Source organism: Pogona vitticeps, chromosome 6 (assembly GCF_051106095.1).
Source record: "Pogona vitticeps strain Pit_001003342236 chromosome 6, PviZW2.1, whole genome shotgun sequence".
Classification (NCBI taxonomy): Eukaryota; Metazoa; Chordata; class Lepidosauria; order Squamata; family Agamidae; genus Pogona; species Pogona vitticeps.
Window position 1 is genome coordinate 108,785,470 of NC_135788.1, and position 16,713 is coordinate 108,802,182.

The 16,713-nt window shown below is 41.9% G+C and overlaps 1 protein-coding gene and 1 long non-coding RNA gene across 5 annotated transcripts in view; one reads left to right on the forward strand and one right to left on the reverse strand.

Moving 5' to 3' along the window:
* Positions 1-16,713, forward strand: part of LOC110078518 (BAR/IMD domain-containing adapter protein 2) — a 30,390-nt gene that overhangs the window by 219 nt on the left and 13,458 nt on the right. For 2 of the 4 annotated variants that reach the window (XM_020792803.3, XM_020792802.3), the window contains exons 1-7: positions 492-621; positions 5,070-5,145; positions 5,289-5,375; positions 8,036-8,097; positions 9,046-9,117; positions 10,205-10,342; positions 15,619-15,771. In XM_020792803.3, the coding sequence (XP_020648462.3) occupies positions 574-621; positions 5,070-5,145; positions 5,289-5,375; positions 8,036-8,097; positions 9,046-9,117; positions 10,205-10,342; positions 15,619-15,771 (636 nt within the window). In that variant the 5' untranslated portion in view covers positions 492-573. Of the gene's footprint in view, positions 1-56; positions 138-491; positions 622-5,069; positions 5,146-5,288; positions 5,376-8,035; positions 8,098-9,045; positions 9,118-10,204; positions 10,343-15,618; positions 15,772-16,713 lie in introns of those variants that run through there. The other 2 variants (XM_072976746.2, XM_072976745.2) reach the window with 2 other exon arrangements.
* Positions 11,088-15,107, reverse strand: LOC144583392 (uncharacterized). Its single transcript, XR_013537145.1, has 2 exons — positions 11,977-15,107; positions 11,088-11,779 (listed from the first exon to the last, which is right to left on the reverse strand). It is a non-coding gene; the product is annotated as an uncharacterized LOC144583392 (long non-coding RNA).

Here is a 16,713-nt window from a genome sequence, read left to right on the forward strand (position 1 = left end):
GTAAACTGGAAATTCGCGAGCGCTGGGTTGACAGCAGCGGGTTGTGCGTTCAGACATGCCCGGGTTGTTCGACTGATTGTGCGCTGCATTGCAGACGTCCAGCAAAAAACGGGAAAACCGCTTCTGCGACAGTGCCGGTAATGCGTGGGGTAATTCGTAATAAGATTCTGGCCCTTGGTGGTGGTGGTTTTTTTTAAAGGATTATTTTATTTTTATTGTTACATAGCTTAAGGAACTTTGATAAACGACGCATATTTTACAGTGCAGCAAAGTGGGCCTCGGTGAGGGATTTGGCGAGAGCCTGATCGTGCGTTTCCTCATCTCACTGCGGCGGGGCAGATACCTCTGTGTGTGTATATGTGTGTGCGTGTGTGTGGTCCCGGCCGGCTGAGGAGCCAGCTGGAGTCTGACGCTGCCTTGGCCTTTCCCAGCCTTTTTCCTCCTCGCCGATCTCGCTCATTCTCCCCTCTTCCCAACCCCACGACCGCCCGTCTGTTCCTCCCTCCCCCCTAATTCCCACCCCCTTCCTAACACGCCCCGTCCAGGCCCCTTGGCGCTCACTCCCCCGGCATCATGTCCCGCTCGGAGGAGGTGAACCGGCTCACGGAGAACGTTTACCGGGTGAGCTTGGCTTTTTCCAGCTTTCCTTCCATTTCTCTATCCCTCCTTTTCCCTTATTTTCCCCCCATCCTATCCCTTTCCTCGATGCCCCCCCCCTCCGTCTTTCCTTTCTCTTGTTTATTCCACCTTCTAGTTTTCCGCCCCCTCCCTCTTGGGCTTCTCCTCGTCTTTTCTTCTCCTGATTATTTTTTTCCCCCTTCCCTCCTCCTCGGTTTCTTGATTTTCTTTCCTCCCGGCTAGCTTTCCCCCCAACTTTTGTCGTCTCTTCCTCCCCACCCCCTGGTTTCTGCTTCCGATCTCCTCTTTTTCCGTCCCAGCCCTAAAAATCCTGCCATAGCCGCCTCCCCACCCGCTTCGTCCCATCATCGCATCACCTCCCATCGCTGCCTCTTGGGCTTTCCTGCCGTGCTTCCCAGCCTTTTGTTCCCTTCCAAAACATCTTTTGGGAAGGAAAACAGAGCCTGGCGGAAAGGAGGAGGGAGGAGGGAGCCTGGGGTCGGTGGTGGAGATGATGAATGGTGGCAGGACAGTGTTCAGACAAGCCAGCCTTCTCCTTCTCTCTCTCTCTCCCCCCACCCCTGCCAGCCACACACCCACTTTTGGGATGGCTAGAAATGCACAGATCCTGGAAAGCAATTTAGAAAAATTAATTATTCCCGGGACCGAAAGTGAGTTTCGACTCTCTCTCATTGAAAGTTGGCATGTGCACACAAAAATGCTCATGAAAACATAGACGTTTAATGGGTTTAAACAAACTCCTTTTTTTACTTTTGAATCATTCTGTAGGATTTTCATGAGGTGGTGGGCGTTTGTTTTTTGTTTGTTTTTTTAAAAATTAGGGGGTGGTTGGAATTGGTCTTTCTGGAATCCACTTCTTCCATCTGAAGAAGTCGGCCTTAGTCCATGAAAATTCATGCCAAATTAAACGTGCTGAGACTTCAAGGTAACACAAGGTTCTTTGTTGGAATTTGTGCAGTGAGTTACAGGTTAACAGAACTATGCTTCTAGAAGTCAAATTTCTGCTTTATTTACTAGATACTCAGCTGTGGATTTGGGTGTGTAGCTAAAAAATTGGAGAAATGTTGCTTCTGTTCCTTTCTTAGGAGATGCTTTGGAAACTCTGCATGAGGCCAGAGTTTGGTTCCAATCCTGGCTTTCAGTGAAATCTAGGATTACCCACTTTTCTGGTTAGAGAAGCTTTTGGTTTGTCTCTCTGTGGTGTTTTCTTTTTTCCTTATGGAAATGTAGCAAATTCTATGCCAAACTTTGCCCTCCACTTACTTGGCCAGCAGAGGAAGAGGGAAACTTAACCCTTTCTTTCCTGAAAGACTTGGAACCCATTCCTTAATAAATATCTTGACTCCAACTGGATAGGATCTTCTGTTCTTATCCGGAGAGGAAACACGCACATCAGGCAGGGTTCCTGTGCGCTTCACTGTGGTAGCCCGCCAGAGCCACATATGACAGCTGTTAAAGCAGACGCCAAAAAAGGGCCATCATCTTGTTGTGATTGGGAATCGGGAATACTTGGGTGTAGGTTTGCCTGTGGAAATTGGGAACACACTGAGACATAAGTTTTAGATTCATCAGTACTTTTTTTTAAAAAAGCGATTACTATTATTGCTATTATTATTATTATCATTATTGTTGTTGATGATAATAGCTACGTTTTATCCCACATTTCCACAGGAAGTTCAGACTGATGTAAAAGGTTCACAGGGACCTGTTTTTGGGCCCAGTAAGCTTCAAGGCTCAGTAGTGGTTTGAACCTAGGTGTTCCCTAGTCTACTTTAACTCCCCTGTATTGTGCTTTTAATTATTTAAAATATTTTTAACCATTCCTTTCTCCTTAAAAAGTACCCAAGCCAGCTTACATCATTAAAAAAATAGTATTTAAAGCTATCAACAGTGAGTATACACACACAGAAAGTATTAAACAAATAACATACTAAAAAAACATAAGCAACACCAAAACACATTCAAAGTAGCAAGGTACACCAATCCATTTAAACCCCTCACCCAGGCAGCTAGCCAAGCAAGGAAAGCATGCCTGAAGAGAAAGGTCAGTCTAGCCCCTTGTGGGAGGGAGTTCCAAAGTCTGGGATCAATAACACAGATTTATCCACCAAGTGCACCTGTGAAGGTGGCAGGACTGAGAGAAAGGTGTCTCTAGATGATCTTTACACACGAGCAGGCTCATAAAGCGAGATGTAGCCCTTGAGATAACTTGGGCCCAAGCCATTCAGGGCTTTATAAGTTAGAACCAGCACTTTGAATTCAACTTGTAAACAGATCAGCAGCCAGTGGGGCTGCTATAATAGGGGTATTATTTTGTGATCCCTGTGGCCAGCCCCTGTTAGCAATCTGGTTGCTGCATTTTGGACCCACTTTGAGGCCTTTCCACAGATATTGCTGAAGTTCCTGTTGACGTTTTCTGTATTTTAGTGGATGTGAGTGTTGAAATGGAAAAATGCAAATGAACAAAAAATGCTAAAACTGCTGGAGTCTTGCAGAAAAGCATTAAAAGCAACACTTCCTGTGAAAGGAGTGTGTGTTGAGAGAGAGAGAGAGAGAGAGAAATTATTGCCTGGAATTCCACATGCCTCAAAATGAGAAGGAACCATGTGGTGAGCACTCCGAGATGAAGGGTTAGAGGGGGTTGTACAGTTTCAGACTTTAGGAGAAGGATGCCACTGTACTAATTAAACACACATACTGTACTAATTAAATGCACACAACCTTCTGAAAGTAAAAAGCTTGCATAATGAGAAGCGTTTGTAACCTTTCTTCTGACAGTGCTAGATGTTTCTGTGCAGGGAGCGTGTTACCCGAGGAGCATTTAAAATGGCACACACAGTAGTTCAGTTTCAAATGGTACCGTCTTATGATATACCACCTCAGGACTCTACCACAGGGCTGACGTCAAGGGGTCACTTGTCTTGGCCTCAGGCTTAAGTTGGCTACTGGGCCAAGATGTTTGCTTGAATTTCCCCAGCCCAGATGAGAAGAGTATCTGGTGGAACTGGAACAGCTCTGTCTGGCTTGGCTCCCTTTGGAGAAACAGAAAAAAAAGCAATATAGTAATTGGAGGTGTGGTAGCACAAATATAGACCATGTTTGTACTTTATAAGCTAGATTTTAACAAATTGCATCAGGGCTTGTAATGTGCAAACAGGATCTACACTTATGTCTTCGCACCTCTATTACTATACGGTTTCTTCCTTTTTCTCCAGATAGGAACCCCCTCCCTCCTCCCATATGTATGCAATGTCAATGTAATTTGTTTTAGGGTTGTTTTAGGGGCAACCAAAGTTGTCTGTGTGAAGTAAGGAAAAAAACTGAAATGAAAATACTGAATACTCTCAGGCTGAAAAGCTGTTGCCTAGCAAAGTAAATCACACTAGAACTGGCCCACTGAATCACTGAGAATTAGGCACGTCAACTCCTTTGTAAATCCCAGTCATTAAAGAGGTCCTATTCTGGATGCAACTCTAGTTATGACTGACTTTGATGTAGTAAGTCATGACTAAAGTAGTCCTATTTTAATCATTGGATTCAAATTTCAGAGGAATTGACTCACCAAATCTCCATTAGTTCAAAAGGCCTACTCTAGTGTGATTTGCTACAGCAAGCAACATGATGTCAGCCTCAGTCTATTTAAATGTTCTTTGATATCCAGGATGCTTTAGCTGTTTCTGTTAACAGAAACAGGCTGGGACTAGGGATGGCTGTGTGTTCAAATTCCTACTTACCATGAAAACTGGCGTTCAACCAGTCCCCGTCTCTCAGTTTAATCTAGGTCAGAGACTTTTGTGAGAAAACATGGAGGAACTAAATATTCTTGCCCAGAGTTTCTTGAAGGATCATGACTAAAAATAAAGCAAACAAATTGTTTATCCTTTCTCTATCTACTCCCATCCTTCCTATTTATTTGTGTCTTTTATCTGAAGATATAGCCTTGCATTCCTTTGCAAGCCAGCCTATATATTTCTACTCTTGTGTCTATAAATTTCTGCTCCTGCCAGATATTCATCCCCCCTCCCCATACCTTCTTCCTTTTGTTTATGGATTTATCAGAGATGGGAAAACTGCACAGATGATTTTTTTTGGAGTACAACTCTCATACTGGCTGGGATGTTCTAGGGGGTTTAATCCAAGACAACTTTAATTTATCTATTTACATCTCAAACCCATCTCTCTTTGTCTTTCTCTGTGTGTAATTTCTTTTTTAAAAAAATCCATCTCCCTATAATGTAGAAGGAATTATGACATGAGTAGGGGTATGATCCAGCCAGAAGTTATGTCACTTTAATTCCAGTTGATTTCAGCGGGGAAGTGAATCGTACACTTCAGACTATCTAGATGGGATGTTTAAGTAATTAACATTGGCAAGATCATCTGTGAAAAATTTGCATCACTTGATTCTTTTTCTTCTCCTTCGTAACCAGGCAATTCTCGAACAATTTAATCCCAGTCTAAGGAATTTTGTTACTATGGGAAAGAACTATCAAAAAGCACTCTCAGGTAATGGAATACGTACTTCAGTCCAGCCTTTGACCTCAGTCCATGGCAGAGGTGGGGTTTCTTAAAGGAGAAGGGTCTCACAATATCTCTTGGGTTAATTGTTCAATGCTGTTCCTGTTCCTCCTCCCTGCCCACTTTTGCAGGAGTTACAGTGGCCGCTAAGGGCTACTTTGATGCCTTGGTGAAACTCGGTGAGTTGGCCAGTGACAGCCAAGGATCCAAGGAACTGGGTAGGTGTCTTGATTTAATCTGTTGCCTTCTCAAAAAATGAAGGACCTGATTTCTTTCCACTGAACTCCCTTTAGGTGACTTTTTGCCCTTCAGAGGTTGTTGAATTACAACTTCCATCACCCTTTTACCACTGGCTATGTTACCTGTGGCTTGCAATCCAACAGCATCTAGAAGGCCACATATTTCCCACCTCTACTTCCGAAAACGTTTGCATGCAAATGTGTGTTTGAGGGAACCCATGTGTGACTTTGTGCGCTGTGTTTGTAAGAGGTAGTAAAGAGAATCTAGAATCCATGCAACCACAACTATACCACAAAGCACAGCAGAGTGCCTTGGGCACAAGATCTGGTTGGAAGCACATAGAATTGGTCAATCATGTGGATATTATTTGCACCATAATATCCGCATGACACAGTACTCCCCTTCCCTCCCTCTCTTTCACAGTTTATACAATCAGCAGAATTAAACGGTAACATTTTTCTTCAACTTTACCCTTTCCTTCGTCACCTGAAGCCATGGGGGAGGTTAGCATGTTTGAATCCTTTCATATAGGAAAATAAATTTCTCCTTGCATGCAAGGGGGTGCAAAGTAAGCCAGAAAGAAATACAGCATGTTCCCGGTGGCATTCTATTTCAGTACACACAGGGATTTTTGTTTCTAATGAGTAAGTATTTATGACTCTTTCCCCCACCCTGCACACACCTAAGTTGATACAGTCAAAGAGCTTGGGGCTTTATCACTTGATTGTACTGACCATATAAACCAGCCCTGTCTTAACCATAAGTATATGTAGGTTTCAGATTTTTTTAGCAAGAAGAACAAGTCTCTGTTTAAGAGCTTAGATAAGATGCTTTTTGAAAATTACAACACTCGGATTTCTTCCACTCGCCTGGTGGAATGTTGGTTTGAAAAAGTTAACATTTGAAACAAGCTCTGCTTTATTATAATGAGGAATCAAAGGATTGAAGAATTTAAATTGATATTGACTGGTTGAAGAAACTATGACCCACCTTAGTATTTCTTAAATTAAAATTTCTGCTTATTTTGAAAAAGAAAGCCATTTTTAATACTGGGGGGGGGGGGTTAGTACATATTTCAACACCACAACCAAAGTGGACTCCAAAGGAAACATATCATTACATGATGAGTGTAGGCTAGGTGCCAATCTTTAGTCTATGAGTTGACAGCGAGTAGCCCTCAACTTAATCCTGAAGCTTCTTCAAAATGGCAATGCAGACAACTGGCAAAAGCAATCTGTCCCCCTCTTGGTGGCCCTGGGTGTAAGGAGGGGAGAGAGACAAGGAGGGGTGTCAAAAAGAGAAAGAAAAAGAGGAAGGGATGACAGGGAGGAGGGGTGCTCAAGATGAAGGATGTGAGAAAGAGAAGGAGTGTCAGAGAAAGAAAATGTGAATGTGAGAGAAATTTTGGGTGCCGGAAAGAAAGAGAAAATTAGTATCCCTGCCTGTTTCGTTCTGGGCCAAGTTGTCACCAGTGGAGAACACTCATCAAGGAAAGCCACTTTCCCCAGATATATAGTTGACCACCCCTCCTTTTATTGGTTCACCCTCCAGTTGTTAGCTTGCTGCCTAAACTTTTAAGGAACATTTAAAAAAACATTTTGAAGTATCATTCAAAGAGTTTTGGTTATCCAAATGGTTTGGTGCCATGTTAGTTGAAGAATTGTCTTTTCCCGTGAGTTTGACCATTCTTAAAAATAGCGGCAAGGTTGTGGAATAGCCTACTTTGGAAAGCTCTGTTGGTACTGTTTCTCTTTCAGCCTTCGGACACAGATCTTTTAAAAGTTATTTGCGGGGAGGCTACAAATCCCTGAATCCCTTGCTAGTATAGGATTCTGGGAGTTCTAGAGATCAAAAACAACTTCTACTTCAGACAAATGGTCTATATTAGCAAATATGTGAACCATTTTAGCTCTTCTTTGCCAACTGTCACAATTTTTTAAAGCATTTGTCATTTTTTCCATCTCTCAGTTCTTTTGTATTTCATTGTGATACAACTGTGTACATTTAACTATGTTGTAATCTGTCCAGGAGGTTCTTGTAACCCAGAGACAGGAGAAAGATTTTCTAAACAAATATTTGCAAATCTCTTAGAGATGCAAGAATGGAAATCTTCGGCCTGCCAAATATTTTGGACTTCAGTTCCCAGTAGCCTCGGTCACCTGGCCAAGGTTAAGAGATTATGGGAATTATAGCCCAAAATATCTGGAAGGCCAAAGGTTCCATAATCCTGCTTTAAGGTAATATAGGTGTGTGGACGTCTGCTGTGCTAAACTGTATGGGGGGCTGTTCTTATAAAAATTCATTCTAGTTAAAAGATAAGTAGGAGTGAATTTAGGTATGATCTGTGGATGTCACACAAATGTAATTGCTGTGCGAAGTAGGCAAAGTGTGTTAACCGTATTATATGTTCAAGGCAGATGAAAACAGAAGGCCTTCTTCCATATCTCTGTGGCACCATGTTGTTGTTTCTGTTTGAAAGTTGTTTATGATTTCTCAGAGTCCTCCTGAGGCAAGGGGAGAGGAATTAGCCAGAAAGGAGATTATCCTGGGACAGACAAAGTCAAAGGGGACAAAAGACCTTTTCACAGATCGTGGAATGCCTGAAGTGTATTAACCCTTCAATCACTTTGGCCCACAGGTGACACATTATTCCAAATGGCAGAGGTTCACCGGCAGATCCAGGTACAACTGGAAGAGACGGTGAGCATCACCAAGTGAATGAGGGGGTGATCGGGCGAGCATATAAGTCTCTATTTGCTTAGCTGTTGGTGCAGTTTGGTTCGTCCTATTTTCAGTGACCACATGTGTTTAAGTAAGAATGATCCACCCCTCCCTTTTTGTGAAGTGGCCTGCTCCTTTCTGGCACAATGCTAGGGCTGCAATGCTCCTGATTATCTCATTAGGCAGTCTGTGTGTTTGCTTAATTTGCTCCGATATAGAATAAGGTGGCATTTCTTCAGTGACAACCCTGTAATGTATGTCTTGGTTGTTGTGACAATAGAAAGGATGGTGGAGAAACCCTGTATTTTTCTCCTTCTCAGTTTTTAAAAACTATTCTTCTAAATGAAGCAGCACTATTTGAGATATAAGGGAATAGCCATGCTAGGTTGATGTATTGTTTTAACGCTATGCCACTTACTAAATTAACCCTCTTCCCCCCCCCAAAAAAAAGATAAGGCCCTGTGGCTTATGGAATGACAACTGTAACAAAAGGCAGGGGAAGGGGTGTCAGTAATTGAAAGAAGGAGAAATGGGAGTGATCTGAAGTGCTGTCATGGGAGAAGAAATGCCTCCTGTGTGAATGGAAGGATCACTCAATTGTGAGATAAAAAAGATTGCACTGAAGGCAAGAGCCTTTTAAACACAAGTCGGATCACTCCAAATTGCCCCATTTAGTTGCACCCTCATTCATGGAGCTTGTTCTCGGGCTGCTTGGATTAGATGAAGGGACTTTTCAGACCTCTATTGTTTCCCTACCCCGTCCTCTTTGTGGTCCTAGATGAGACCTGCAGGCCCGCATATCCTAATATCCTGTCACATCCCACAACCATTCTTGAATTGCCAAGCTATGGGAGGAAATGGCTGGCACTGACTTCCATCTGCCTAATTCTCACTCTCCCTTCCTGCTTCTTTGTCACCATCTTTCAGCTGAAGCTTTTCCACTCGGAGTTGTTGTCCCAGCTGGAACACAAACTGGAACTCGATATCAAGTATCTGATGGTGAGAGAAAAAATAATTTGAACCTTCTGACCTTTGAAGTGTATCTGCCTGTTGCTGTGGATGGCCTGCCATCCATCTTTCACTTTTGCCTCATTCTTATTCTGCAGTGTTGTACTTGAAGTTTAGGCAGGTCCCAGTCCAGGATAATACCCATGCCCTGTAATATTGAAGCAATAAGGAAGTGAAGTGCCTCTGTGTGTGTAGAGAGTGATTTTCACTTAGCACTCAGGGAATTTAGCCTGTTGCCATAATTCTTAGAATTTCCAAGGCAAATAGCATGATTTCAGGGAAGATGTATTTCCCAGCACATTTTACTTAAAAATTAAACACTGGATCCATCTCTATCTCCGTTTCTACTCCTTTTAGATGGCTATTTGGGGAGATACAAAATTTACCCACAATAGAGAGTAGGAATGACATAATATAGCAACGAGGGACATGACTGGACTGAGAAATTTGCCTTAGCAGAGGGTGGATTGTGATATATATTTTGCTTTCCCCCTCACAACAGTTCCCCAAGGGAAGATGAAATTGAATGATGATCAGAAGGTGTAAGGAAGCTGAAGAGACAGAGGCCTACAGTTTCATAAAGACCAATCTCCCCAGCGCTCTGTCCATTTTTTTCCTTGCCAAGGGCAAGGGGGAAAGGAAGTCTTGATAGTGAATAGAAAAGAAGGAGAGCCATGAATTCTCTAGAAAAGTAAAGACAGATAGTTGAGCACTTGGAATGGGCCTAAAAAATAAAGTCCAGTCTCAGTTTTGTTCTCATGAAGGCCAAGACTTTCGTTTGGTTCAGCGAGTATTTGAGAGGCCGACCATATTGTTCAGGGAATCCAACTATCTATTAATTGTTTATCATACTGATTTGAGATCAGGTTGAGCTGATGTATTTTTCTGACATTCTGTCATGCCTCCATATATCTGTCCATCTGCTTATTCATTCAGAAGGAACCAAAAGCTCAACAGCAATTCAGAAAGTGTTTTTACGTAGGAAGAGAGAAAAAGGAATCCCAGAGGATCCTGTTGTATCAAAGCTGACTGGGCCATACTATCTTGTGCTTTCCTTAATTCTACTCCACTCATTTAGGCCACTTTGAAAAAATACCAAGCCGAACACAGAGCCAAAGCAGAGTCGATTGAAAAGTGTCAAGCAGAGCTGAAGAAGCTACGCAAGAAATGCCAGAATAGCAAAAACCCACAGAAATACGGGGATCGTGAGGTGCAGGTAAGTTTGCTTGTGAAGGGGGAGGAAAGTGAGGATGTTAGCCATGTGGGGAAGTGTTTAAGAAAACAATAGGAACATTACACATTTCCTCAGGGAGTAGGGTCACATCCTGCCAGAAAGCTTAACTTGTGGAATTCCAGGATTCCAGGCTATCTCAAGAGGAGATGGAACAACCAGACTTTCTCCACAAATCTAGAGAGCTTATTTGTAAGATGCAACGATGACAGTCAAAGATGAGTTTGACAAATGATTTATCTATCATAGTACAATCTACTCTGTTTAAAAATGGTTCTTCAAGCTAAAGTTTTTTTCCTCTGAGCATTGATATCCAGCCTGCCTGGGACTAAATCTATAACTATATACATGCCATAGCACTGAGCTTTGTGACTCTTCCTTAATATTCTTTAGTTGTAGTAGATCGGGGTGGGCAACTTGGGGCCATGTTTCCTTTGCACATTCAGTCATGCAGTGGGTAGCATAACCAATATCCCAGGCCATGCTTGTCTGCTTGCAGGGTGGAGAGCCTGCCAGAGGGTGAGAAAGGGTTTTGCAATTGTTTTTATGCTAGTGCATAAACCAATAGGATTCTAGTCATTATAGGAAATAGTTAACTAATTGGACCAATGATCTGACTTGATCTGTATCAATGTTTATATGTGGTATGATGGTATGAACACAGTTAAATGCTTACAGGCAGCATGGGGCAGCCATCTTCTAAATCACTGTCCTGGTGTTGTTCTACCCCTTTTTCTTTAATGTTTAATAATACTTACTCCAAGTGACATCATCATGACTTTCCCCACATCTAGCACTCATCATCCAAAAAGAAAAAAGGTACATTTATAAGCTTTCAATTCTGAGTACAGCAATTGTATTGGAAAATATGTTTGGAAGTAAAGATTTTTCACGTTTTTGGTGGAACTTGCTGGCCCATGCATCTGATGGAAAAATCCAAGTCATTTCTCTTGTGTCCATCTGCAAGAATCTGGTGTCTCATACTATGCAAAATAATCAGTGTTTATTTTCTGATGAGAACAGTGGCACTTGTAGAGCTCACTTCGCGTCCCATGTTCCTTCCTCACTCCCGTGCGAGTCTGGTGCTGCTGCTTGTTCTGTACGGGTGGCGTCTGGGTGCTTGGATTGGGGTCACTAAGAAGTTTATGTCTTTAAAGGGTTTAACATTCTTTGGCCATTTGGTGCCTGGAGGAGTAATCTCTGCCGAGGGGCTACCTACAATAACACAGTGGGAAACGCATGCACAGCCCATCCCCCTGATCCATGTACAGACTTCATTAAACATATACCTGTGAACGCACACATGAAGAAATGCATGCACTTTTTTTGCAGAGGCATCCACCTGCATCAAGGACTCGTACGTACTCTGTGTAGACCTTTTACACCCCTGTCTTTCCACGCCTGGTTGCACACACAGACTAGCTGAAAGAAACGGAAAAAGTGGTACACACAGCTTAAGCATGCAAACTTGCATGACATTTTGCCTTTTCCAAGCACTGTACAAATGAGTGGACAACTCACTTGCATCCCAAAGTAATATGGTGGAGCAGAAGCACGCACCCACAAACCCACTGCAAACAGGGAACGTACATGTGCATTGCTTAAAACATCACTCCTACCTGGTTCGCTCTCTGACGTACGTTGGTCTGAAGCCTTTTCTCCCCTATTTACCATCCGGCTCCTACCCCCATCCTGGTGAGTCCCAGCGAGAAGGCATTTGGCTGTCTCTCAGAAGGCCCCCTTTGTCAACCTTGTTGCCGCGGCAACCATTACTTCAGGATCAAGGCCTGCTCAGGCTAGAGGCCGCAAGGAGGGGGCCAGTAAGAAAGAAGGGGGTACAAAGGTAACCCTTCACCTCCTGGAGCTTACGAGGCTGTCTCACCCCCTCTTCCATATTCTGGTTTGATGTAGATATAAAAGAGAACATGTTCTTTGTCACTTAACACAGATTAGTTGCTCCAGCACACTTTTCCCATCCTTTTGTCCTTATAACTGAGATGATTCAAGAAGAGGGATGAAAGTATTGAGTGTGTTCCTCTGCCCCTTCTTTAAATGCTTGTCTTTAGGTGGTGGAGCACAGATCCTAATTCAAGTTGATGAGCTTAAATCTGGAGTTAGGTAGTGGTTGTTACTGCATTCTGATTAGTCCAAAAGAATCAAAGTTATCCAGGAAACAATAGGGGATTCTTGGAATACATTTACCAGGAGAGTGAAAAGGGGTTTTACCAGGAATTTTGAAACAGTTTTGTGGACAGAACAGTTTCCTAAATCCGTATGAAGGTGATTATGTTTTGATGTAGCACAGATATTTGTGGGAATGCCGTTTCTCTGTAAAGCCATACATTCTGCCAAGTTTCCAGTAGATGTTCAAGCAATAACATAGAGCTAAATCATATTTGAGAAATCTCCAAAGAGAATTTTAAAAAACACAGGGTATTTTATTTTGTCTCAACATACGAGGAGAGTTTGAAGGAACTGGGAAAGAGAGGGAAAAATCAAGTCCTGGAGAGTCACAAGGGAAGCCAAGCCAATCATGTCAGGGTGCCATTCATATAATTAGCATTTGGGTGGTTTTTGAAGAAGAGCAAACAGCAAATTCTAGACATGTGATGGCAATCTGGATAGGAATACTCATGGTGGGTGGTGTGGATTAAACCGTATTTCTCCCAGTCCAAATTGTGGAAAGGGACACTATTAAAAATTTGAACATTTCCAACTTTGTGATGTGTTCCACAGAAGAGAAAGGAATCAATAAGATGTGCAAATTTGAAAAATGTGTGAAGAAGACTATGCCAAAAATCTCAAGGTTTAGTAGAAATTGCAACTATTTTTTCCTTTGGAAAGAAGAAAGATATCCCAGGCAGTTAGAGATTCTGAGAGCTATACTCCAAAAAAGTAACTTTTTCAACCTCTACATTTTAGAGTTCTGCAGATTCCCAGTAGGGGACTTTTTAACTATTGCTTGTTCTGTCGCCCCCATCTGAATTGCAGTTTCTGTTGCTTGCTGTTTCCTTTTTTTATATTAAGCAGGTAGTTACAGACTGTGTGAACAGTGTTGTGTCTACTTTGGCCCTTAATATTGCTAGATTTTAGTTTTAATTTAGTCTGTAATCAAAGATTTGAGAGATTAAATGACAGCAATGTATTTATAATCTAAAACATGATTATATTTCTTTTCATCTATTTAGAATTCCAGGAAGTGTATAATCTATTCTATTACGATAACAAGAAAACATATAACCCTGAATTCTTGAAAATATACACAAGTTAAATAAAAATGTTTTGGCTTGGTGTCTGAAAAACAGTGTGGCTTTGTGGATAGGGCATTTGATACTTAGTCTTCATTAAGTGCATTGATTTTAGTGGATCTGCTGTTAAATTTGATTAACCTTGGAAGTACCCCAATATGTATTTCTCAGCTATGAAACAAACAAGACTTAGATGTACAGTTTTAGTCTTCTGTTGACATCTATCAAGTCTAGAAACTTTCTTTGTGAACTTTAATGATGTGATGTGCCTTCCAGTCGGAACCAACTTATAGTAACGCTGACAGGGTTTTCAAAGTAAGTGAGATATTTAAGGAGTGGTTTTACCAGTTCCACTCCCCCGTGAGTTTCCATAGCTGAGTGAGCATTTGAACCCAGGCCTCCTAGTCAGTCATTCTGTCCATTTCACCACTTTGAGTATCCCTAATATAGAGATTTAGAGAGATATAATGGAATGATCAGGATTCTCAGGGGGGCTGCTGGCTCGATTTCCCTGTCTTGTCTATGTCCATTTATATGCTTGTCTGTCATTGTATATCATAGTCTAGCATAGAATTATCCATGGTGACTTACAGGAAATTAACATTAACACATTATAAACATTCGAAATTCATAGCATCAGAACTAAAAATTCTTTCCCATGGCTGGAAAAAACAAAACAAGTTTTCCCTTGGTGCTTAAAACATTTTGTTCTTGTTGTTTAGTCATATCCGACTCTTCGTGACCCCATGGACCAGAGCACGCCAGGCCCTCCTGTCTTCCACTGCCTCCCAGAGTTGGGTCAAATTCATGTTGGTCACTTTGGTGACACTGTCCAACCATCTCATCCTCTGTCATCCCCTTCTCCTCTTTCCTTCACACTTTCCTAACATCAGGGTCTTTTCCAGGGAGTCTTCTCTTCTTGTGAGATGGCCAAAGTATTGGAGCCTCAGCTTCAGGATCTGTCCTTTCAGGGAGCACTCAGGGTTGATTTCCTTTAGAATGGATAGGTTTTGTTTGTTTTCTTTGCAGTCCAGGGCACTCTCAAGAGCCTCCTCCAGCATCACACTTAAAACATAACAGCAAGTAAAGAATATCCCACATTGAGGGTGCTACTATTAAGAATGATCTCTCCTCGGTCCGTGATATACATCAGTGGGAGGGGCCCAGAGAAGAGACCCTTCAAGTGGCAGGATTACCATTTCATCTGCGGTCATCTATCTATGCCTTGTTCTGTGTTTCACCATTTGGGCATTGTGTAATTGGTGGGGGATGCAGGACAGAGTCTTTTGGGCAGTTTGAGAATTAGACACACTCCTTCTCTGCTGCTGTTTAGGCAAGCAGTGACAGCATTTGTGCTCCACCTGGCTTTTAAGAATTGGTATTCTGTAGTTATGATAACACCAGTTGCTCTTTTTTTGACTTGGAATGTTCTTTTTTGTTGCATTAATATGTTACTGGAAACTGTCATGGGACCGTGTTTAAAGCTAAAAAGTAGTTTTTATATATATATAAATAAATATGTAAGTCAATGATTGCTTCAGTTTATGAGTCAGGAAAAGAAGTTGGTACTTAAATATCACCATAGCCCCAGTCCCTGCGGATAGTGCTGTGAGGCTCTCTTCCCAAGGACGGCTCATCAGATGTCCACATGAATGTCTTTCTAACACCTCTTTAAAAAGATAAAAAGCAGCATAAAACCAGGCTTCTGGTTTTATGCTGCTTTTCCTTATTTTGTTTGAAATAGCTTGCCTTCTGCTGTGTGTGTAGGTATATTGTATGTTTTAAATTATGTATTTTTACCATTAAGTTGCTTTTTTTACTGCTTTGATGATTTATTTATTGAATAGTCTTTGTACATATATGTATGGAATGGGGGGGGGTGCTTTTGAGACTGAATTTTATACCCTGTTGCTAATATAGGCCTGACTGCAAAGAAGTTGGGTCTCAAATTAGAACAACATGTTCCCATCCTTTGTCATGAAGGTTCTGGATGTTTTTCCTTCCTTGTCCTAGTACGTGGAGGTCATGAGTACCAAACAAAGTGAGCTGGATAGGTTTGTGGCTGAAGGTTACAAGGCAGCCCTGACAGAGGAGAGGCGCCGGTACTCCTTTCTGGTGGATCGTCAGTGTGCTGTCTCCAAACATTTTAGCAACTATCACTCTAAGGTGAGCAGCTGTCCTTAGCATGTCACATTTTGGCAGATTTCATAACGTAAGGAAGGTCAGACCTGGTTAATATTTGGATTAGAGACAAAGAATTCTACCTGAAACCCTGGGAAGCCGTGGCTGTCAATCAGAGTCAACAATTCCAGGCTAAATGGACCAGTAATTTGACTCATTTTTAGTTAGTTTCTTCTTAATTTATTTTGAAACATTTACAGTATACCCCTCCTTTCTTCCTAAGGAGCAGGAGGCAATTAACAGCAAAAGTCAAGATAGAACCATTAAAACAAACATCCTTACAGTTTCAGGCAGAAGCCATTCAGTATTAAAATACAAAAAGCAGAAGATAAAAACCACAATGGCAGACAAAACATTGTAGATATTAAAAAACAAAAAACAAAACAGCAACCGATTAAAATGCACAGCAAGTGCCTTCTTGAAGAAGCTGATCTTTGCCAGTTTTCAGACAGTCATTAATGGAGGGGTGAGATTATTGTCCCTCTCTTTGATAGGGAGAGTGAAATAGGGACAGCCATGTACATCCTGTGATTCTGCAGCTGTGCTACATAAGCACAGAATTTGGCATGACTGGGGAACCTGTCTTTCTCTGCCAGTGATGGAATAGTTGCTGGGCTGGACAGTGCCTTTGGCCAGACTCTCCAAACAGCTATGAAGTTGGGTTAGTCACTCATTCTTGGCTTGGCGTACTTCACAGGGTTATAGTGAAGGTGGGGGATATGAACTTGACGAGGGATATAAAATAGGATGAATAATATTTTCAAGAAAGTGCTAAATTATACCATTTGTATTTAATGTTAAAAAGGAAGTAGTCGGAAGGCACTGATCATTCCTGGAATAGCATCAGGATCATAGGATGAATTTAGCTCTTTCCTCCAGTGATGTAATCTTAAAGAAAAGTCCCTCCTCTGAAGTAGTTATTTCTTT